Genomic DNA, 23,437 nt, shown 5'->3' with positions numbered 1-23,437 from the left:
CTTTTTTAATCTCTGGTTCCTTACAATTCTTTTCTTTTGAATTCCTTTTTCTTGTACGGTAGCATTCTTCTCAAAGCTTTTTGAAATTGTTTATTTTTAAACTTTGCAGGCAGAGTGGTTTTCACATTACGTCTGCCTTGTGTTATTTGTTCTGCCCTTATTTTTCATTATACAAAGCGCTCTAACTTGAATTTATCTATTCTTTAACACTCATGGAGATGTACCTGGACTGTAACTGAAACATCTTCCATTTTAAATATCTTGTCGTTCAAATATATTCTTGTCGCCAAGCTTTGAGTGTACCCAGGTGGTATTCATCCCATTTAAAATGGTCTTTTACTTGACTTCTTTTTACCTTGGAATGGTCTATATCTTTTTCCATCATATGCTAAACCCAATCATATTACACTCACTGATTTTCCTGACACCTGCTTTTCTGGGTCAAAGCAATGCTGTAAAGCAATGCTGCTTGCCTCATTGGGCCAGAAGCATACTGATCAAGCAAGTTTACCTGAACACCCTGTAGAAACTCCTCCTGTCTTTCCTTTTATGTTGCTCCCACTTGTTCGTACTTCAGCAATTGTTTCTGCATCATTGTTGCCGGTGTAATTGTTTTCTTCTTCCTCAACTTTGGTACTTGGCCTTTCTGTCAAAATGGAGGGTTTTAAAAGTGTGCTGATGTTAATTAACATAAAATGTATTTTGTGTGTCCTGTTGCTTTTTATTGTTGTGACTGTGTGGCAGATGAAGTTCTTCGTATGTTGCAAAACATATTTGGCTAATAAAGTATTATTGTGATTGTGAATATGATGTACTAATTTACTGATCACTAATATACTGTTAATGTGGAGTGCCAAAACGTTGCATGACAATGATTGTCAGTTAAGCAAATCATCCTGTTAAGTCATCAGAGGAAAACTTGTCACCTCTCTGTATACTCATTACACTCTTAATTGAAATCACTTATGTGGAAGTGTCTTTTTTTTCCCCCCCAATACACTATTTAAAGCTCAAAAGCAAAACTTGGACTGTTGATGAAATGCTGCCACTAAGTTGTACTTCTTTCTGTAGATTGACAGTGGCTCTGTGTGGAAACAAATCTACATGGATCTTGGTATTCCAATTCTGAACACTGCTGCCTCTTATAATGTAAAAACAGCGTATAAGAAGTAAGTACTATTGATGTTTTTTGGTGGATGTGCATCATCTGTATTTGTATATCCCCCCCCCCCCCAAATACTGCTGTAAAACCAGGTGATGGTGGGGAGGGATTAATAAAATTGGAGGAGAGGAGCGTCCCATCCAATGGAGCAATTTAAAACCCTGAGCAAGTATCTGAATTAGGACAAGCATAGCTGCAAATGGTCTGACTTCAATCAAGTGCATCATCCTGGAATAAATTGTACTGTTGTGATTTGTTTTGCATTGTTCTGATTTTCTGAACAACACTTTCCTTGGAGTTTGTTTTCAACCTGGTTCTATTAAAACTAAATGTTGTTTCCACTTAACACTGAGCAAGATGGTCTTGATCCACAAGCAGCAGAGTGAAAATATTTCTGAGATTTCTTAGTTGCACCTTGCTGGAGAGTGTAAACCTTTTCAATTTGTCTGTGACCTGGACAACGAGAAGGACACTAATGGACAGGTAATTTTTCTACTTAAATAAACTTCCATATAATGTTATGAGGAAAAAACCATCAGCTTAAAGGGGCAAATAGATTACAACAATAAGTAATTTAGTTCTTTAATGGCCTTTTATTTTAAATGAGTGTTTAGTGCTTTATTAATTTTCTTAATTGATGTAAAGATAGCACAGGACAATAGAATATTCTATTGCTCTACGTTTAGCAAAAGTATTGTACCGTAATATTGGGACGGGTATTTCAAAGAACTTTTTCTTAAACCCCTACTGTTTACCACAGGCTTGTTATTTTCTTGTGCTGATAACAGATAATCAAGTAAAAATGGAAAGAACAGTAACCTGCATCTACTCTACCCTTTATTTGGTTTTATTTTGAAGCTACTTCCATAGAACGTGCTGAGCAATTTATACTGACTCCCAGTGTTGACCATTACATGCTATTCCTTAACGTAAGAGGAAAGTAGAATAACTAAACCATGGCATTGTCTATAAATGCTAAACATTTTTAGAAACAATGTGCATTTATATAGCGTCTTTTATGTCTCCAGATGTCCCAAAGCTCTTTACAACCTGAAGTGTTTGCAACCTTCTTCAGCCTGAGGTGCCGAATGGATGATCCTTCTCAGCCTCCTCCTGAGGTCCTTACCATCACAGATGCCAGTCTTCAGCCAATTCGATTCACCCCACGTGACATCCAAGAAACGGCTAAGTGCACTGGACACAGCAAAGGCCATGGGCCCTGAAAACATCCCGGCTGTAGTGCTGAAAAACCTGTATTCCAGAATTAGCCGCACCCCTAACTTAGCTGTTCAAGTACAGCTACAACACTGGCATCTACCCGGCAGTGTGGAAATTTGCCCAGGTATGTCCTGTCCACAAAAAGCAGGACAAGTCCAACCCAGCCAATTACTGCCCTAATAACCTGTTCCCAGTCAATAGCAAAATCATGGTAGGAGTTGTCAAGAGCTTTGTGAAATGATGTGAGTAACTTCTCACCAGTTATTTGCTTGCCAATGCTCACTTTTGATTTTAGTGGGGCCTGTTGGTTCCTGACCTCATTACCTTGCATACAAAAGCTGAGTTCTGGAGGCCATGTGAGGGAGATGGCCCTTGATATCAAGAGAGATTTGAGTAGAAACAGTGCTCAGCAACCAAGTAATATTGAAGACACTAGGAAGCAGGATGAAACACCACCTCCATTGACTGGAATTGTACTTGGCAGAATGGAAGATGGTTGTGTTTGATGGATGCTAGTCTTCTCAGCCGCAGGACAGAGTCCTTCATACGGCATCCTTTGGCCAACTGTCTTCAGCTGCTTCATGACTGACTTGCCTTTCTGTCAGAAGTGGGACTGACCAGTGTTCAATTTTGTTGTCAATCTTCACATAATAAAGTTGCCCATAGTTGCATACTATAAGGCTTGGCTGAAATCCAGAACTTGCCTCGTGGCTCATTGAATTCAAGCTTGAAAAGCTCCATCCCAAGGAAGAGAATCTAAGCTTTTTTTTAAATGATGTTCAGTGGCATTACGGATGCTGTGTCCCTTTCTATCAGTGTTCTGCAGTACACCGTTGACCAGTCAGTTAAGCCAAGGTAACAAGAGTATGCCAAAAGCTCAATGTTCTCATGGCTTATCTTCTCATTCCTCAAATCATCTACAAGGCACAAATCAGGCACAGGGTGGAACAATCTTCACTTTTTTTGTTGGGCGCAGGAACCACAACAGAAATGTGACATTATTGAAGATAAAGCAGTCAACTTGATTGACGTCTAATCATATACCCTGATCACTGACTTGCACTGCAGTCATGGTCATGTCTTTTTATTTCAGAAATCAACAATTTCCTCTAATTAGTAAGATCGTGGCAGTAAGATGATGGGAACACCAAGTTTGTCCCCAAATCATTCCCCATCTTGACTTGGACGTGTGTCCCTTTTCTTGATTCTTGTTATGTTAAAATCCAAGACAAGTGTGGAAATAACAGCAGCTTAAATAAAGAGCCACCATGACTTTCTCCAACTAGGGATTGACAAAAATGCAGTGATGCCCATGCCCTGAAATTTATTATTAAAGAATTAAAAGATTAAGGGTAATCATTGGTACTTTGAAATCGAGCTAATAAAGTAGAATAAGTACCGAAAGCAATAACTTGTTTTAAATTGCATTTACAGATCCTTGGAGTCTAGAATGTGTGAGATGAGTTTGTTATGTGCAGCCATAATGTGCCCTAGTATCAACACATTTGTCAAGATATAGCTTTACAATATTCAGTTGAGGTGGAAGTGGAAAGATGATGGATTGCTCACAGCTCTTGGCATGGTCGCACTTTGCTAAGTGCCATTTCAGCCATATTCTTTATTTTAAATGAGCTGTGTTGGGCCATGGTGTTTGAGGATTGCTGATGTTTCAGAAGTTGCCAGTAAAAGATGATAATTGAGTTGAGTACCTAATGATATTCCTTATTCTACAGATGCATTCCCTGAGATAAATTTTCACGCCGAATACAGGAACATGCATACCAATTTAAATATACTCTTAATAGAGTGGTAGAACCACCCTACGAAGAGTATTTCACTTATTTGATCATTGTTTTGTTTCTAACCAAAGGTTGCTTATGCACGTATGAAGATTACCTGACATCGAGTAAAGTATTTGGGCTTAAGGTAGACCATGAATGCAATTATAGTAGGCATTTTGAACTGTCTGACAACTGTCTAATATAACTAAAAACCAGAACTATTGTCCAGATATATTGTAAAGTACTATGGCAATGTTAGTACTAAAAAGAAACATTTAGACGGGTACATGGATAGGACAGGTTTAGACCGATATGGGCCAAATCCAGGCAGGTGGGACTAGTGTAGATGGGACATGTTGGTCCGTGTGGGCGAGTTGGGCTGAAGGGCCTGTTTCCTTCCACGCTGTATAGCCAAGTCCAATTTGGGTTTTGTTAATATTTTGTGTCAGTGTAATGCAAGGTTGGAAAAACTTTATAATGTGATCAAAATAATTCACTTTGAGTGCTTTGCTAGCAATATGTCGATTACATATTGGGATTCTTGTCCAACTTGAGTGCTCTCTGCCTTAACAAAGCTACTCGTTTAACTTGCAAAGTAAACAACGTGGATGAAAAACGACAAAGAACTGAAGCCAAGCCACAGGCATCTTTATTGAGCTAAGTGTTTTATTAATTTGCCAAAACCCAAATGGTAATTCATACCAAACTAATTTCCATTTTGGAGTTCTAGGTGCTTGCCTTGTATTCTTCGTATTCCTTGTGAGTGGAAAAATTACAAGGGCTCACCACTGCGTCAGATCTTCAAAATAAAAGCTATTCTCAATCTCGTGGAAATGCTGCACTATTGAATGTTCTATCTGTAGGATGTGGTCTCATGGGTCCTGGTCACCCCATGACACCAAGGATGTGCAGGGTTTGGAAAGGATGCAGAGGAGGTTTGCTAGAATAATGCCTGGATTTGGGGGGGGGATTAGCTACAGGGCTCAGAGGTTGGACAGATTTGGATTGTTTTCTCTGGAATGCCGGAGATTGCAAGGAGACGAGATGGAAGTATATAAGATTATGAGAGGCATACATAGGGTAGACAGTCAGAACCTTTTTTCCAGGATGGAAAAATCAAACACTAGTGGGCATAGCTTTAACGTGAGAGAGGCAAAGTTTAAAGGGGGCAAGTTTAAAAAAAAATAGAGGGTAGTGAGCTGCCGTGAGTGGTGGGTAAGGCAGGTACGATAGTGGCATTTAAGAGACTTTTGGATAGAAATATGGATATGCAGAGAATGGAAGAATATGGATTATTCAGGTGCAGGTAAATGAGAGTTGGTTTTGGCTTCATGTTCGTCACAGACAGATGGCTTGTTCTTGTGCTGCACTGTTCTGTGTTCTAATTGCTTTCTCGGGTGAATTTAAAAAAAAGAACCATGGCATTATTTTAAAGAGCAGGAGATCTTTGCTGGTTTTCCGGGCCAATATTAATCCATAACTCAATATGCCTGAAACAAGTGATCTGACTATTACCATAATGCTTAGCAGGAGCTTATCATGTGCAATTTGGTTGCCATGTTTCCTACTTTGCAATAATGATTTCATTTCTATTGTACTTCATTGGCTGTAATCACATTGAGGCAACCTGAAGGGAATATTCTCAGACAGCATTCTGAGAAGAAAAAAGGTGCAATTTTAATGAGCTCGTTAAAGCACGGTACGGTGGCGGCATGGTAGCGCAGCGGTAGAGTTGCTGCTTTACAGCGAATGCAGCGCCGGAGACTCGGGTTCGATCCTGACTACGGGTGCTGTACTGTAAGGAGTTTGTACGTTCTCCCCGTGACCTGCGTGGGTTTTCTCCGAGATCTTCGGTTTCCTCCCACACTCCAAAGACGTACAGGTATGTAGGTTAATTGACTGGGTAAATGTAAAAATTGTCCCTAGTGTGTGTAGGATAGTGTTAGTGTGCGGGGATCACTGGGCGGTGCGGACTTGGTGGGCCGAAAAGGCCTGTTTCCGCGCTGTATCTGAAATATGAAGAAAAAAAAAAGAAATATGAAAAAAAGATGTATACAGTGTAAAATCAAGTTTACAACATGCATGTAAACAGCATCATAACAAAGTCCTTGTGGTGATTGTTCTTGACTTTGTGAGTTGTTGGGAAGTGAATCAAACTGGTTAAAGAGGTTCATTCTCAATCCTGAAACTTCTTAATGCCATTGCCCTTCCTTTGTAATTGCAATCATAAAGCCTTGCTCGATTTCACAGCAACTCGTCATTCCTCCATATTACATTAAATTAAATGGTTGAAAAATTAAAGAAGCGTGAGTTATCTGCAAGAGGATTATTTGCTGGAGGTGTGAATTCAGAAAACTGCCATTTTATGGTTGTTGAACATCAAATCAAATGCATTGAGTTCAAATTCCAAATAAATATAGCAATGAAATATGGTTATCTTTGGCACCTGCATGCTAAAAGTAACACTTACTGTTAATCTTCAATCCTAGCACAATTTTTTTAACTGAGGAAACAAAATTATGTTATCAGACAAGTTTGTGGCAACTTTTTTTCCACCAGATTTTGGCTTAGTCATAGTCATGCAGCCTTTGGGCCAATGAGTCCATGCCCAGCATCAAGTACCCATCTGCACAGATCTTATTTACCAATACTTAGTCTTTAGCCTTGTTTTCCTTGTAGATTCATTTGCTTGTCCAGATGCTGCTTCAATGTTGTTAAAATACAGTGCCCTTCATAATGTTTGGGACAACGACCCATCATTTATTTATTTGCACCTGTACTCCACAATTTGAGATTTATAATAGAAAAAAAAATCACATGTGGTTAAAGTGCACTTTGTCAAAAAATAAAGGCCATTTTTATACATTTTGGTTTCACCATGTCAAAATTATGGCAGTGTTGATACATAGTCCCCCATTTCAGGGCACCATAATGTTTGGGACACAGCAATGTCATGTAAATGAAAGTAGTCATGTTTAGTATTTCATCACATATCCTTTGCATGCAATGACTGCTTGAAGTCTGAGATTCATGGACCTCACCAGTTGCTGGGTGTTTTCTCTGGTGATGTTCTGCCAGGCCTGTATTGCAGCCATCTTTAGTTTATGCTTGTTTTGGGGTCTAGTCCCCTTCCGTTTTCTCTTCAGCATACAAAAGGCATGTACGTTTAGGTTCAGATCGGGTGATGGATTTGGCCACTCAAGAATTGACCATTTTTTAGCTTTGAAAAACTCCTTTGTTGTTTTAGCAGTATGTTTGGGATTATTGTCTTGCTGTAGAATGAACCGCCGGCCAATGAGTTTCGAGGCACTTGTTTGAACTTGAGCAGATAGGATGTGTCTATATGCTTCAGAATTCATTATGCTACCACCATCAGCAGTTGTATCATCAATGAAGACAAGTGAGCCAGTACCTTCAGCAGCCCTACATGCCCAGGCCATAACACCCCCGCCACCTTGTTTCACATAAGAGGTGGTATGTTTTGGATCTTGGGCAGTTCCTTCTCTCCTCCATACTTTGCTCTTGCCATCACTCTGATATGTTAATCTTCGTCTCATCTGTCCACAAGACCTTTTTCCAGAACTGTGGCTGCTCTTTTCAGTACCTCTAGGCAAACTAACCCGGCCATCCTATTTTTACGGCTAACCAATGGTTTGCATCTTGCAGTGTAGCCTCTATTTCTGTTTATGAAGTCTTCTGCGGACAGTGGTCATTGATAAATCCACACCTGACTCCTGAAGAGTGTTTCTGATCTGTCGGACAGGTGTTTGGTGTTTTTTCTTTATTATAGAGAGAATTCTTCTGTCATCAGCTGTGGAGGTCTTCCTTGACCTGTCAGTCCCTTTGCGACTGGTAAGCTCACCAGTGCTCTCTTTCTTCATAATAATGTTCCAAACAGTTAATTTTGGTAAGGCTAAGGTTTGGCTGATGTCTCTAACAGTTTTATTCTTGTTTTCAGTCTCATAATGGCTTATTTGACTTTCATTGGCACAACTTTGGTCCTCGTGTTGATAAACAGCAATAAAAGTTTTCAAAGGTGATGGAAAGACTAGGTGCTGAGAGCTCTCTTATACCTGCATTAAGGAGGCAATTAAACACTGAGCAATTACACCTGTAAAGCCATGTGTCCCAAACATTATGGTGCCCTGAAATGGGGGAATATGAAAAAAAACACAGCTGTAATTTTGACATGGTGAAACCAAAATGTATAAAAATACCCTTTAAAATCTGACCATGTGCGCTTTAACCACATGTGATTTTTTTTTTCTATTACAAATCTCAAATTGTGTAGTACAGAGGCAAATAAATAAATGAAGGGTCTTTGTCCCAACTATCATGGAGGGCACTGTACCTTGTATGCTGCCTTCACCTTTTTTACCTGTGCTGCCATATTCAGGGATTTTGGATTTGTATGCTTTGATCCTCTTATTCCTCTACTTGAGGATGCTACCATTGATTGTACTTGTTACCGTTATTACCATTATTATTACCATTGTTAGTCCTTGCAGAGTGCAACACCATCCACTTATCAGCATTAAATTCCATTTGTTATTGTTACTCATCTCCTTTCTGAAGCTACATCCTTTTATTCTGAGGTTCTGCCCTCTGGTCCTAAATTCTCCCATTAGTTGAAACATCCTCTCCACATCCACTCTATCTAGGCCTTTCATTATTCGGTAAGTTTCAATGAGAGCCCCCTCATCCTTCAACTCCAGCGAGTACAGACCCAGAGCCATCAAATGCCCATTGAATGTTAATCCAATCATTCCCTGGGATGTCTCTCGACCCTGTCCAAGGGCAGCACTTCTTTTCTCAGATATGGGGCCCAAAACTGCTCTCAATCCTCGAAATGCAGTCTAACCGGTGCTTTGTAAAGCCTCAGCATTACATCCGTGCATTTATATGTGCTCCAGAAATTAATGCTAACATTGCATTTGCCTTCCTTACTACTGACTCAACCTGCAAATTAACCTTTTGGGAATCCTGCACCTGCACTCCCAAGTCCATTCACCCCTCTGATTTCTGAATCCTCTCCCCATTTGGAAAATAGTCTACGTCTCTATTCCTTCTACCAAAGTGCATCACCACACACTTTGCTGCACTGTATTCTATCTGCTACTCCATGGCTATGCTGTCTTGGCTTATTTTATCATGTGATTTGAAGTACTATGAAACCTCATCCTTAATATTGAACTGTAAAGTCTTACCAACCACTGAATTCAGGCTACGTTGGTATGTTGCTGGTTTCTGCTGTGAACACTGACTCAAAAAACATATTCAATTCGCCCGTCATTTCTTTATTTCCCATTATATATTGAAAAAAACTTTTTTGTATCTCCTTTTATATCATTGTCAAGGTTGCCTTCATATTTCATCTTTTCTCGCCGTATTGCCTTTTCAATTGCCTTCTGTTGGTTTTTCAAAGCTTCCCAATCCTATATTTTCCTTCTAATCTTTGCAATATAATAAAAAAATGTTTATTTTACATTTATGCTGTGTTTGACTTCCTATGTCAAACATGAATCATGCCCGAAGCTTTTACAACATTTCAGCCTAAGATGTAACTATTTTTGCCTCAGCTCATTGTTCTGAATTCTGCCACAATTTGCCACAGCCTTTCAAATTTAAAAATAAATCCATTGCAGAGATTTGCTGATTTCTATAATTACTCATGGATATTTTCAGCACTACAAATTATGGATTATTTATGTGAATGTCCCTTATTTAAACATGTCTAAAATACAGAGGAGAGATTTGTCTTTAATTGTCAGCAACAATGCACTTAGGAATATCGATCATTGTTTGTGCTTGCCTCATTGGAACTGAATATGCAGAAGGTGTATATAATTGGCAATAGATGCTTCAGTATACTTTTAGTATTTGTAACCAAGGATATATATTTGCCTTTGCATTTGTGATGATCATCTTATCTGAATGGGAATCTTACTCTTAAATCGTAGTAAATGTGTGTAATTCAATGTAATTATGTATCTGTGAGAAGCACGGTAACTGAACAGGAATTGCTTTGATGCCAAAGTTGGCCTGTAAAATGTACCTCCAATAATCATGAAATAGTTTGGATTTTTAAAAGTTTCCTCGCTAGGTTACAGACTTGAACACGTTTGAAACTCAACATAGTTGTGGGCATTCCTTAATATCAGTTTTGCGCCTCTCCTTTTTATCTTTCTCTAAATCAAAGGTACTTGTATGGCTTTGAAGAATACTGTCGTGCAGCTGATCTTCGCTTCAGGACCATTCACCACATGGAACCCAAAGGAATAACATTCGAGATTCATGAAGAAAATGGAGCATATAATCCGAAGAAAGTACCTATCGCTTTAGATGAAGAAACTGAAATTGAGAAAAATGATGAGGCTGAAAATGAAAAAGACGAAAGAGAAGTGAGATCTCCAAGAGTAAGTAACTCTAATACAAAATTGCTATAGAACTAATGAAATTGCTATAGAACAAGAATATTCTCTGCATGTTTGATTGGCATCTGTTGTCATTGTTTTAACTCTTTGAAATCCTAATGAGGATCTGCGTTCTTGAGTATAAATCAGAATTGTGCACTCTAGCTGCATTTTGTATTGTGCATATCACAGTACATTGCTGCAGCATTTGGAAAAATATTCCTTTGTTTCAGATGTGGGTGTCATGACTGGCATTTAAAGTCCACTCCTCATAACCCTTTAGAAATGGTGGTGAGCTAGCTTTTTGAATTTCTCCAGTCATATTGGTGAAAATACCCTCAATGCTATTGGGCAGAGACTTCCAGGGTTCACATCCAGTGATGATGACGGAATAGTACATTGTTTCCAAGTTGGGATGTGTTATAATTTGGAAGGTGGTGATATACCCAGGCACTTGCTGCCTGTATCTTTGGTGGTAAATGTTCTAGATTTTAACGAGCTGTTAGAAAGTTTAGACAAGCAATTGCAGTCCATTTTGGAGATTACTTCCGCTGCAGTGATGGAACAAATTAAAGTTCACTATGGCGAACAGAATGCTATTTGAGCAGACTGATTTGTTCCATATGGCATTCAGCTTCTTGCAAATTGTTGGAGCGGCTCGTATCAGGCAAGTGGCATATATTCCATTACACTTCTGACTTGTGCCTTGTAGGTAATGAAAGGCTTTAGTCAAAAGGATGTTCAACACAGGATACCTCGCCTCTGTCCAGATCAACAGCGACAATGAGATGAAGTGCAGGAGAGAGATTGAGAACCTTGTGTCATGGTATCATAACAATAATTTTGCCCTGAACTTCAGCAAAATAAAAGAGTTGGTTCCTGACAGGCAGGAAGCAGCATGTGAGCCTGGGAAAGCACATCTCGGACCCGCAGACCTTCAGCATAGGAGCACCGCAAGGCTGCGTACTTTCTCCTCTCCTTTATTCTCTCTACACCAATGACTGCACCTCCACAGACTCCTCTGTCAAGCCTCTTAAGTCTGCAGACGACACAACCCTGATTGGACTGATCCAGGATGGGGAGGAATCTGCCTACAGACAGGAAGTGACACAGCTGGCGTCCTGGTGCCTTTGTAACAACCTGGAGCTCAATGCTCTTTAGACAGTGGAATTGATAGTAGACTTCCGGAGAGCTCCCCCCCCCCCCCCTCCCCCACTCACCATCAACAACACCACAGTCACATCTGTGGAGTCATTTAAGTTCCTTGGAACCATCATCTCCAAGGACCTTAAATGGGAGGCCACCATCGACTCCACAGTCAAAAAGGCCCAACAGAGGATGTACTTCCTGCAGCAGCTGAGAAAACACAATCTGCCACAGGTAATGATGGTCTAATTCTATACTGCCATCGTAGAGTCTGTCCTTGCCTTCTCTGTCATGGTCTTGTTTTGGCTCAGCCACCAAGCATGACATCCGGAGGCTGCAACGAGTCGTTTGATCAGCTGAGAAGGTTGTTGGCTGCAACCTTCCCCCATTGACGAACTGTACACTGCAAGGGCCAGGAAGCGAGCAGGCAAGATCATCTCTGACCCCTCTCACCTTGGCCACAAACTCTTCGAAGCACTCCCCTCTGGAAGGCAGCTGTCAAAGCAGCTACAGCCAGACATAAAAACAGTTTTTTTCCGCGAGTAGTAGCTCTATTCAATAACTAAAAGTCTGTAGCCTCTTTTTGCTCTGGTTTATTTAATTCACATGTTTAAACTATAATGTTTTATTCTTAATGTTTTAATGTTTTATGCTTTATTCTTAATTGTTTACTGTATGTTGTTACTTGCGAGTGGAGCACCAAGGCACATTCCTTGTATTTGTACATACTTCGCCAATAAACTTATTCAAATCAATTAAGCTAAGGAAGCGGAGGCGTGATCACAACCCTGTCCTCTTGAATGGAGCTGGTCGATATCTTCAAGTTCCTAGGCATCCAGATCAACACGACCTACTCTAATTTTATTATTACTCGGATTGATTCAAATGCGATGGAAATGTAATTTCTATGGTGGTGGGAATCTTCTGAGGAAGCCAAGATCATTAGTGCACTTAACACCACTGACTGAGCATGATTGTAGATGTTCCAGTCTTGCCATTGGCATGCACATGCTAGTTCCCACCATCCTAGAGGAAATGAACATATTTGGAACTTCCACTTTGCGTTTAATTCTAGTAGCTATCATGATCATATGTGGCAAGTCAGTGGATATTTGTTGGGAATGACTTAACTTTGTCTATTGCTTGCTGTTACAGCTTTGCCATGAATGAGGTGGGTGCCTTATCTTTGTGTTCCTGGCCCCAGTCTCGGCATAATATTTGCTCACTTTGAACCATAGTTGTTTCTCTGGCCTAATTGGGGTGAGAGATGTGGTGAGCCTTGGCATTACAGATTGTGATGGGGATACATGTCTTCTGCTTCGTATGGACAATTGGGCCCAGTTTTTCGTGCTATCAAATCTGAGTTTTATTGTTTTTTGCTGGATGGTAGATGCCATGCTGCTTAACAGGGTGTGGCATTGGTGTGAAACTGTACTAACCTAGACGGATGCGTTTGCAACAGATGAATTGGGGAGGTTGAGGCCAGTCGGTTTATCTCTGGTGTCTTGGTTTGCTACTTACCAGTCTGTCAGGTGTGCTCTTTATCTCTCGGCCAGTTCAATCAATGCTGGTGCTGCCAAGCCACTCTCAGTGATGGACATTGAGTTCCCTCGTTCAGAGCACATTCTGTGCTCTTGTTGCATTCAGTGTAGTTCAACATGATGGAGCAATGTTTTGTTAGCTGAGGACATTCTGTTTTTATCAGGAAGCTATTTCCTTGTTTTTTGACAAGATGCCATGAGATTTTATGGTGCCTGAAGTCCATGCTAAGGAGCCCACAGCTCATGTATGACCAAAGATGGGTCTGTTCTGTGAGTGGGACAGATAAATGCAGGAAATGTGTTGCAAGAGTTGGGCTGTTTCCTTTAAAATGCAATTCCTGGAGAACACCTGTGCCATGTTGTTTTGCCGAAGACATGCTCGGTCCAGTAGAGCCTGCTGGATCACCTGGTTGCTAACCATTTTAACCTCTTCCCATGCCCATCCTGCCCTTTTTGTCCTGGGCTGCCTCCGTTGCCAGAGTGAGGCCGCATGCAAACTGGCGGAACAAAGCTAACAACCCAACGGTATGAACATTGAACTCTTTCAATTTTTGGTAACTACATAACCCCATAACCGTTCCTTTCTCTCTCACCCCACCCTCCATGTAAATCAGGGCAGCAAATTTCCTCACCTGAAGTGCATCACTTAGGCTATATTAGATTATTGTCATAATCTAATGAAATGTTATGAAATTGCACTTGATTATGAAACTAATGTGTGATGAACCTCCTTGCTCACATAAAGCTCAGAGTAAACAGTATACATACAGAAAAGATAGATACCACAATAAATACAATGCTGAGTGCAAAAGAATAGAATGGCGCAAGATTGGAGGAGTGCAAAACCTAAATTGTGCAAAAGCATATTAAAGTACAATAATAACATAACTGAATGAGGTAGAGTTAAGAATGAGTATGTGATAGCATCTTCAGGAATGGGATGTTTAACAGGTGATTGGTTCTGGAGTCAGACAGCAGTGGGCAAGGAGCCATTGTGTGGAAGTTAGTTACAAGGAACTACAGGTGCTGGTTTACAAAAAATGACAATGCTGGAGTAACACATCTAGTCAGACAGCATCTCTGGAGAACTTGGATGGGGCCCTTCTTCAGACCCTTTGAACTTGAGAGCAGAGTTGAAGTTAGTGGTAAAGTTAATGAAATCAACGAGTACTGCACAAATATAGGAGACAGCCCTGATGCAGTCATTGACACGGGAGAAAGAGTTGACATTACCAGGCCTCGCTTCCTTCCAACCTTGCTGACCTTGGTTACTGTCCTGACAAAATAATATGTTCTCACACTCTCCTGCATTTCATCTCATCATTGTTGTAGATCAGCTCAACAACAGTGGTATCATTGACAAAAGATTGAATTGGAGGTATCACAAAATGCTGGAGTAACTCAGCGTGTCAGGCAGCATCTCAGGAGAGAAGGAATGGGTGATGTTTTGGTTTGAGACCCTTCTTCAGACTGAAGGGTCAAGATCCTTCTTTGGGTTCTAGTTATGGTGCCATATAGCATATATGACACAATATATGGCTCAACGTGCCCATACTGCCTATCAAGTATCTATCTATACTAATTCCATTAACCAGTACTTCGTCTGTAGCTCATCCAGATGCTTCTTGTATGTTCTGAGTGTACCGACCACCATTGCCTCCCCCAGGTAGGGCATTACAGATTGCAACCACCTTCTGGGTGAAAAATTCTTCCTTGCAGTCTCTCCAAATGACGTGCTCTTTATTTTAAACTAGTGTCCTTTGGTCTTGGATATCTGTGGAATTGGGAGTTTCTTACCATCTACCCAATCCATGCCTCTAATAATTTTCTCAACTCAGTCCTCCCTCAGTCTCTTAAGCCCCAAGGAAAACAAACACAGCCTCTCCAGGCACAAGAAACTGCAGATGCCTGAATCTTTGGCAATACACAATGCTGGTGGAGCTCAGCAGGTCAGGCAGCATCTGTGGAGGGAATCAAATACAACATATTTGGGAGAAGAAGGATCCTGGCCCAAAATGTTTTCTGTCCATTTCCCTCCACAGATGCTGCCTGGCCTGTGACTTCCTCCTGGTTTTTTGGTCAGTCTCTCCTCATAACTGAAACATTCCACCCTCAGCTCCAGTGTAATCATAAGAACACATGAAAGTAGGAGTAGGCCTTCAAGCGTGTCCTGCTGTATGTTATGATTGTAGTTGATCTATGCTGGCTTCAACACCACATCTGTGACAATTCCCCACAACCCTCAATTCCTTTATCTTTCAAATATGCACTTATCTCTACCCTGGGGATAAGTGAGAAAGCTACAGGCTGATGAGTCTTGCATCAGTAGGAGATAAACTATTGGAAACATTCTTAGGGATGAGATTTATGATCAAGGCAGAGACTGAATAGGAGGAGTCAGCATGATTTTATGCTTTAGAAATCCTGCTTCACAAATCTGATGGAGTTTTTTTTTGAGGTTATGAAGAAAATTGATGAAGGCAAAGTGGTAGATGTGAAACCATGTTTGGAGCTCAGCAAGACTTTTGACAAAGTCCTTCATGGTATGCTAATCCAGAAATTTAGGGCATGTGGGGACCAAGGTGATTTAACCAATTGGATCCAAAATTGTCTTGGTGATTGGAGACGGAGGATGGTGTGGAGACTTAATTCTGACTGGAAGTCTGTAAAGAGTGTGATACCACAGGGGGCGGGGCTGGGATCTTTATTTTACATATATAAATGACTTGAATATTAATGTCTGTTATCTGATAAATAAGTTTGCTGACAAGACTAAAATTAGTGGAGTTGCAGATACTGAAGATGGTTGCCTAAGAATACAGAGGGCCATAAATCAATGGAGAATTGAACCCAGTTGTGGCAGATGGAGTTTAATTTAAAGGTAGACACTAAATGCTGGAGTAACTCAGCAGGACAGGCAGCATCTCTGGAGAGAAGGAATGGGTGACGTTTTGGGTCAAGACCCTTCTTCAGACCCGAAACGTCACCCATTCCTTCTCTCCAGAGATGCTGCCTGTCCTGCTGTTACTCCAGCATTTTGTGTCTTCCTTCGATTTAAACCAGCATCTGTAGTTCTTTCCAACACATGGAGTTTAATTTAGTTAATTATGAGGCAATGCACTTTGGGTCGTCTAATATTAGCCAGACATATACAGTAAATAGCTGGGACCATTGGAAGCATTGATGTACAAAACAACCTTTGGGTGCAAGTTCTCAGCTCTTTGAAAATAGCAATTCAAGTGGAATGGGTAATGAAGGTGGCGTGGCTTGCCTTCATTGGCTTGCCTATATTGACGAAGTTTCATTTTGAAACTGCATAAGACATAAGTTAGGCCACAGTTGGAATATTATATGCAGCTCTGGTCACCACACTATAGGATGGGTCAAATTAAAAGGATTGCAGAAGAGATTCACCAGGCTGATGTATAGGAAGGAATTGCAGATGCTGGTTCAAATGCCTGGATGTAATTTTCAATTGATTAGCTGGGATTGCTGTGGCTTGAGCAGAGGAGTCTGAGTGCTGAGCTTATCAAGGTTTATAAAATTGAGGGGCATAGATAGTCTTTTTTTCCACAAGGTTAGGTGTGTTTACGCTTGAGGGCATTGGTTTAAGGAATTTAAAGGAGATCTGAAGGGCAAATCTTTTACACACAGGGTAGTGGGAATAAGGAACAAGTAATAGTAGTCAGACAATGTTTAAAGAGCACCTGGACGGATGTAAGGAAAGGAAAGGAATAGAAGGATTTGGGTTTAGTTTAGAACATCTCAGTTGGCATAGTCAAGTCAACCCAAAGGAACTGTTTTTGTGCTGTGCGATTCTAAATATATCTAATGGTCTGTCCTTCACCAACCTCGGGAACAGATAATTTCACAGATTCGCTACCCTTTTGAGAGAAGAAATTTCCACACATATACTAATGTTTTTGGTGACTACAATACTATTTCCACAGTACTGGTAAGGTTAGGGTGAAAAAAGATCAGGATGTGCTAATGTGTTGAAAGCTATTCAGGAAGTGGGAGATTGCTTCTCATTTCCCAAGCAGTTGCAGTTCTTTGGTGCCAACTAGAGGCTGATATAGTAACTGTATGTGAGTGGGTTTCCTATCAGTGACAACTCTTGAGTGGAAAAATCATAACTTGTTTGTTAATGTTTCAGTATGGGACAGGAAACTATTGGTAAGTTAATGAGAAAAAATTAAACTGAAGTAAACTTTGGAAGGGGGCACAAATCTAAACAAGATGAAGATGGCATGGGAAATCAAAACAAGATTGTATGTCCCTGCATTAATTACGTAAAGAATTGTTTGATGGTGTGAAGTAAGAGTAAATAATGGTAACTCCTGTAATTAACATTCTTGTTTATTATTCTTGATAAATTGAAATATTAGTCAACGTACTGTAACTTGTACGGTAAACAAATTAATTTTATTTCCCACATCGGCCATAAACTCATTATAGTTGCCTGCTCTTCTAATCGGCTACAGTGGTTCACTTGCCATCCCGTGTCCCATCCCATCCCTTAATATTTTTCTACCAGCAAACTCTTCTACTCCATCAGTCTGAATGGTCCCAACCCAGAGCTTTATCTGTTCATCTACCTCCACAGATACTGCCTGATCTGCCGTGTTCCTCCAGCTCTTTGTGTTTTACTCAAGATTCCAACATTTATTTGCTCACGTGGAAGATAAAACCTCACAATTAGTTTTTTTCAAATAATTGCTTTGTAATAACTTTTGCAAGTTGATCATTCTTGAAATATGCAAGCCAGATACCAATAATGCTGAAGTGTAAAAGTTCAGTGAGATGAGGAAAAGCCTTTTTACCCAGAGAGTTGTGAATCTGTGGAATTCTCTGCCACAGAAGGCAGTGGAGGCCAATTCTCAGGATGTTTTCAAGAGAGTTAGATATAGCTCTTGGGGCTAATGGAATTAAGGGATATGGGGAGAAAGCAGGAACTGGGTACTGATTTAGGATGATCAGCCAGCCATGCCAATGCTGGCTCTAACAGCCGAATGGCCTTCTCATGCCTCTGTTTTCTATGTTTTCTAAGGGAAGTAAGAGGCACCCATGGCTGACAAGGGAAGTATATCATAGCAAAGAAGAGTGGGAAGCCAGAGGATTGGGAATCTTTTAAAGAGCAACGGAAGATAACTAAAAAGGCAATACGGGGAGAAAAGATGAGGTACGAGGGTAAGCTAGCCAATAATATAAAGGAGGATAGTAAAAGCTTTTTTAGTTATGTGAAGAGGCAAAAAATAGTCACGGCAAATGTGGGTCCCTTGAAGTCAGAAGCAGTATGGGGAGCAAGGAAATGGCAGATGAGTTGAACCGGTACTTTGGATCTGTCTTCACTAAGGAAGATACAAACAATCTCCCAGATGTTCTAGTGGCCAGAGATCCTCGGGTGACGGAGGAACTGAAGGAGATTCACATTAGGCAGGAAATGGTGTTGGGTAGACTGATGGGACTGAAGACTGATAAATCCCCAGGGCTTGATGGTTTGCATCCCAGGGTACTTAAGGAGGTGGCTCTAGAAATTGTGGACGCATTGGTGATCATTCTCCAATGTTCTATAGATTCAGGATCAGTTCCTGTGGATTGGAGGGTAGCTAATGTTATCCCACTTTTTAAGAAAGGAGGGAGAGAGAAAACGGGAAATTATAGACCAGTTAGTCCGACATTCGTGGTGGGGAAGATGCTAGTCAATTATAAAAGACGAAATTGCGGAGCATTTGGAAAGCAGTAACAGGATCGTTCCAAGTCAACATGGATTTACGAAGGGGAAATCATGCTTGACTAATCTTCTGGAATTTTTTGAGAATGTAACTAGGAAAATTGACAGGGGATGTGGTGTACCTGGACTTTCAGAAAGCCTTCGACAAGGTCCCACATAGGAGATTAGTGGGTAAAATTAGAGCACATGGTATTGGGGGTCGGGTAATGACATGGATAGAAAATTGGTTGACAGACAGAAAGTAAAGAGTGGGGATAAATGGGACCCTTTCAGAATGGCAGGCAGTGACTAGTGGGGTACCGCAAGGCTCGGTGCTGGGACCGCAGCTATTTACAATATACATTAATAACTTGGATGAAGGGATTAAAAGTACCATTAGCAAATTTGCAGATGATACAAAGCTGGGTGGTAGTGTGAGCTGTGAGGAAGGTGCTATGAGGTTGCAGGGTGACTTGGACATGTTGTGTGAGTGGGTGGATGCATGGCAGAAGCAGTTTAATGTGGATAAGTGTGAGGTTATCCACTTTGGTGATAAGCATAAGAAGGCAGATTATTGTCTGAATGGTGTCAAGTTAGGAAAAGGGGACGTACAACGAGATCTGGGTGTCCTAGTGCATCAGTCACTGAAAGGAAGCATGCAGGTACAGCAGGCAGTGAAGAAAGCCAATGGAATGTTGGCCTTCACAACAAGAGGAGTTGATTATAGGAGCAGAGGTCCTTGTATAGGGCCCTAGTGAGACCGCACCTGAAGTACTGTGCAATTTTGGTCTCCAAATTTGAGGAAGGATATTCTTGCTATTGAGGGCATGCAGCGTAGGTTTACTAGGTTAATTCCTGGAATGGCGGGACTGTCATAGGTTGAAGGACCGGAGCGGCTCGGCTTGTATACGCTGGAATTTAGAAGGTTGAGAGGGGATCTTATCAAAACATATAAGATTATTCAAGAGAGCTAGATAGAGCTCTTAAGGATAGCGGGGTCAGGGGGTATGGGGAGAAGGCAGGAACGGGTTACTGATTGAGAATGATCAGCCATGATCACATTGAATGGTGGTGCTGACTCGAAGGGCCAAATGGCCTACTCCCACACCTATTGTCTATTGTTTCAGTAAACGGAAGGTGGAACTTGCCACAAAATACCCTGGTAGAACACAATTATTCCTCAAACTTTTGTTGACGAGCGTCTGCAACTTGCAAAATTGACTCTTAACTTTGCACATTGTAGTTTTAATTACGTGTTGAAATTAAATTAAATTATTCATCTTTAGGGTCGGAGGAGAAATGCTACACCAGTCAAAAAAGAAATCAAAGAAATCAGTGGAGAAGAAAAGCTGAACGAGGAAAACAATAAAGAATATAAAGAGTCAAAGGAAGATTCTAATAAAAAGGAGAAAGAAATGGATGCAGCACAGGTGAAAAATACACCCTCGCCCAAAAATAAAGCAGAGAGGAATAAGAAAGATGAATCTGAAAAGAAATGCGAGCACGAGGAGGAAGGTGATGAAGAAAGGGAAGAAAATGAAGTGGAAAGGCAAAACAAGTTTGTATTACACTAAATCTTGTTCTTGAATGTAACTGGTGAAGTGTGGTTTGTTAAGAACAATATTTGAAAAAGGCGTGCGTTTTAGGGGCACTGAAGAATATGAGCTGTCTTTGTAAATTGTTTATTACCCGTGCTCAGTTATTGGATATGGGCAGGATTTCTTGTACACAAATTTAATGTGAATGATCTTAAAACCAACAACCTGATTTTTTTTCATGCCTTTTACAATCTCGGGATGCCCCAAAACATTTCCCAACCCACAATTTTTTCCTCTTGTGCGGGCATAAGTGGCAAACAATTTGCTCACAGCACAATCTCGTAAATGACCAATCAGTATGTTGTGGAAATGTTCAAGAAATGTAGGAGAGGTTGCAGACAAATTGAGGAGAATCCCGGGACCTGCAAACTTTTATAGTTCCTGAATAAAATCTGGTTTCTTTGGTGTTGAGTCAAGTGATAGCGCATTTAACAATGCTGCCATTGTGAAAATCTACAAATGTATTTGAGAGCAGGCTGTCTGGTTGTACCATGGCCTGGTTCAATAACTTGAATGTGAAGTACTAAGGAGGCTGCAGTAGGTGGTAGAGATTGCCTGGTCTAGCAATGGTATTGACATCATCAACCACTGCTCAAAAACTGTGATCTATTATGGACTTTATTTTGGTTGCATTATGAACTTCAGATTTGCTCTTTTGTGGTAAGGTATTACTGATTATTAATGTATTGCATTGTTTATTATAGAAACATAGAAACATAGAAAATAGGTGCAGGAGTAGGCCATTCGGCCCTTCGAGCCTGCACCGCCATTCAATATGATCATGGCTGATCATCCAGCTCAGTAGCCTGTGCCTGCCTTCTCCCCATACCCCCTGATCCCTTAAGCAAAAAGGGCCACATCTAACTCCCTCTTAAATATAGCCAATGAACTGGCCTCAACTACCTTCTGTGGCAGAGAATTCCACAGACTCACCACTCTCTGTGTGAAGAAATGTTTTCTCATCTCGGTCCTAAAAGACTTCCCCCTTATCCTTAAGCTGTGACCCCTGGTTCTGGACTCCCCCAACATCGGGAACAATCTTCCCGCATCTAGCCTCTCCAACCCCTTAAGAATTTTATATGTTTCTATAAGATCCCCCCCTCAGTCTTCTAAATTCCAGCGAGTACAAGCCCAGTCTATCCAGTCTTTCCTCGTATGAAAGTCCCGCCATCCCAGGGATCAATCTGGTGAACCTTCTCTGTATTCCCTCTAAGGCAAGAACGTCTTTCCTCAGGTAGGAGACCAAAACTGCACACAATACTCCAGGTGCGGTCTCACCAAGGCCCTGTACAACTGCAGCAGAACCTCCCTGCTCCTAAACTCAAATCCTCTTGCTATGAATGCCAACATACCATTCGCTTTCTTCACTGCCTGCTGCACCTGCATGCTTGCTTTCAATGACTGGTGCACCATGACACCCAGGTCACGTTGCATCTCCCCTTCTCCCAATCGGTCACCATTCAGGTAATACTCTGCTTTCCTGTTCTTGCCGCCAAAGTGGATAACCTCACATTTATCCACATTATATTGCATCTGCCATGCATTTGCCCACTCGCCTAATCTATCCAAGTCACTCTGCAGCCTCCTAGCATCCTCCTCGCAGCTAACACTGCCACCCAGCTTCGTGTCATCCGCAAACTTAGAGATGTTGCATTCAATTCCCTTGTCCAAATCATTAATATACACTGTAAATAATTGGGGTCCCAGCACTGAGCCTTGCGGTACCCCACTAGTCACTGCCTGCCATTCCGAAAAGGACCCGTTTATTCCTACTCTTTGCTTCCTGTCCGCCAACCAATTTTCTATCCACCTCAACACTGAACCCTCAATACCGTGTGCTTTAAGTTTGTACACCAATCTCCTATGTGGGACCTTGTCAAAGGCTTTCTGAAAGTCCAGATATAACACATCGACTGGTTCTCCCTTATCCACTCTACTAGTTACATCCTCGAAAAATTCTATAAGATTCGTCAGACATGATTTGCCTTTGGTAAATCCATGCTGACTTTGTCCGATGATTTCACCACTTTCCAAATGTGATGCTATCACATCTTTAATAACTGACTCTAGCATTTTCCCCACTACCGATGTTAGGCTAACTGGTCTATAATTCCCCGTTTTCTCTCTCCCTCCCTTTTTAAAAAGTGGGGTTACATTAGCTACCCTCCAGTCTTCAGGAACTACTCCAGAATCTAAAGAGTTTTGAAAAATTATTACTAATGCATCCACTATTTCTGAGGCTACTTCCTTAAGCACTCTGGGATGCAGCCTATCTGGCCCTGGGGATTTATCTGCCTTTAATCCATTTAATTTACCTAACACCACTTCCCGACTAACCTGCATTTCCCTCAGTTCCTCCATCTCATTAGACCCCCGGTCCCCCGCTATTTCCGGCAGACGGTTTATGTCTTCCTTAGTGAAGACAGAACCAAACTATTTGTTCAATTGGTCTGCCATCTCCTTGTTCCCTATGATCAATTCACCTGTTTCCAACTGCAAGGGACCTACATTTGTCTTAACTAATCTTTTTCTCTTGACGTATCTATAAAAGCTTTTGCAGTCAGTTTTTATGTTCCTTGCCAGTTTTCCCTCATAATCTATTTTCCCTTTCCTAATTAAGCCCTTTGTCCTCCTCTGCTGGACTCTGAATTTCTCCCAGTCCTCTGGTATGCTACTTTTTCTGGCTAATCTGTATGCTTCATCTTTTGTTTTAATACTATCCTTGATTTCCCTTGTTAGCCACGGATGCACTACCTTTCCTGGTTTGTTATTTTGCCAAACTGGGATGAACACTTGTTGTAGTTCATCCATGCGACCTTTAAATGCCTTCCATTGCATGTCCACCGTCAACCCTTTCAGCATCAA

General features: G+C 41.1%; 1 protein-coding gene across 5 annotated transcripts in view; it reads left to right on the top strand.

The window, feature by feature from the left end:
• The window catches only part of arid4a (AT-rich interactive domain 4A), a 92,821-nt gene that overhangs the window by 41,341 nt on the left and 28,043 nt on the right, over nt 1-23,437 (top strand). For all 5 annotated transcript variants that reach the window (XM_078406623.1, XM_078406619.1, XM_078406620.1 and 2 more), the window contains exons 14-16: nt 1,072-1,169; nt 10,361-10,577; nt 20,261-20,532. In XM_078406623.1, the coding sequence (XP_078262749.1) occupies nt 1,072-1,169; nt 10,361-10,577; nt 20,261-20,532 (587 nt within the window). The remainder of the gene's footprint in view (nt 1-1,071; nt 1,170-10,360; nt 10,578-20,260; nt 20,533-23,437) is intronic.

This window comes from Rhinoraja longicauda, chromosome 10 (genome assembly GCF_053455715.1).
Source record: "Rhinoraja longicauda isolate Sanriku21f chromosome 10, sRhiLon1.1, whole genome shotgun sequence".
NCBI classification, from domain to species: domain Eukaryota; kingdom Metazoa; phylum Chordata; class Chondrichthyes; order Rajiformes; family Arhynchobatidae; genus Rhinoraja; species Rhinoraja longicauda.
The sequence above is the reverse complement of the archived record's forward strand: the minus strand, read 5'-3'. Positions and strand labels throughout refer to the sequence as shown.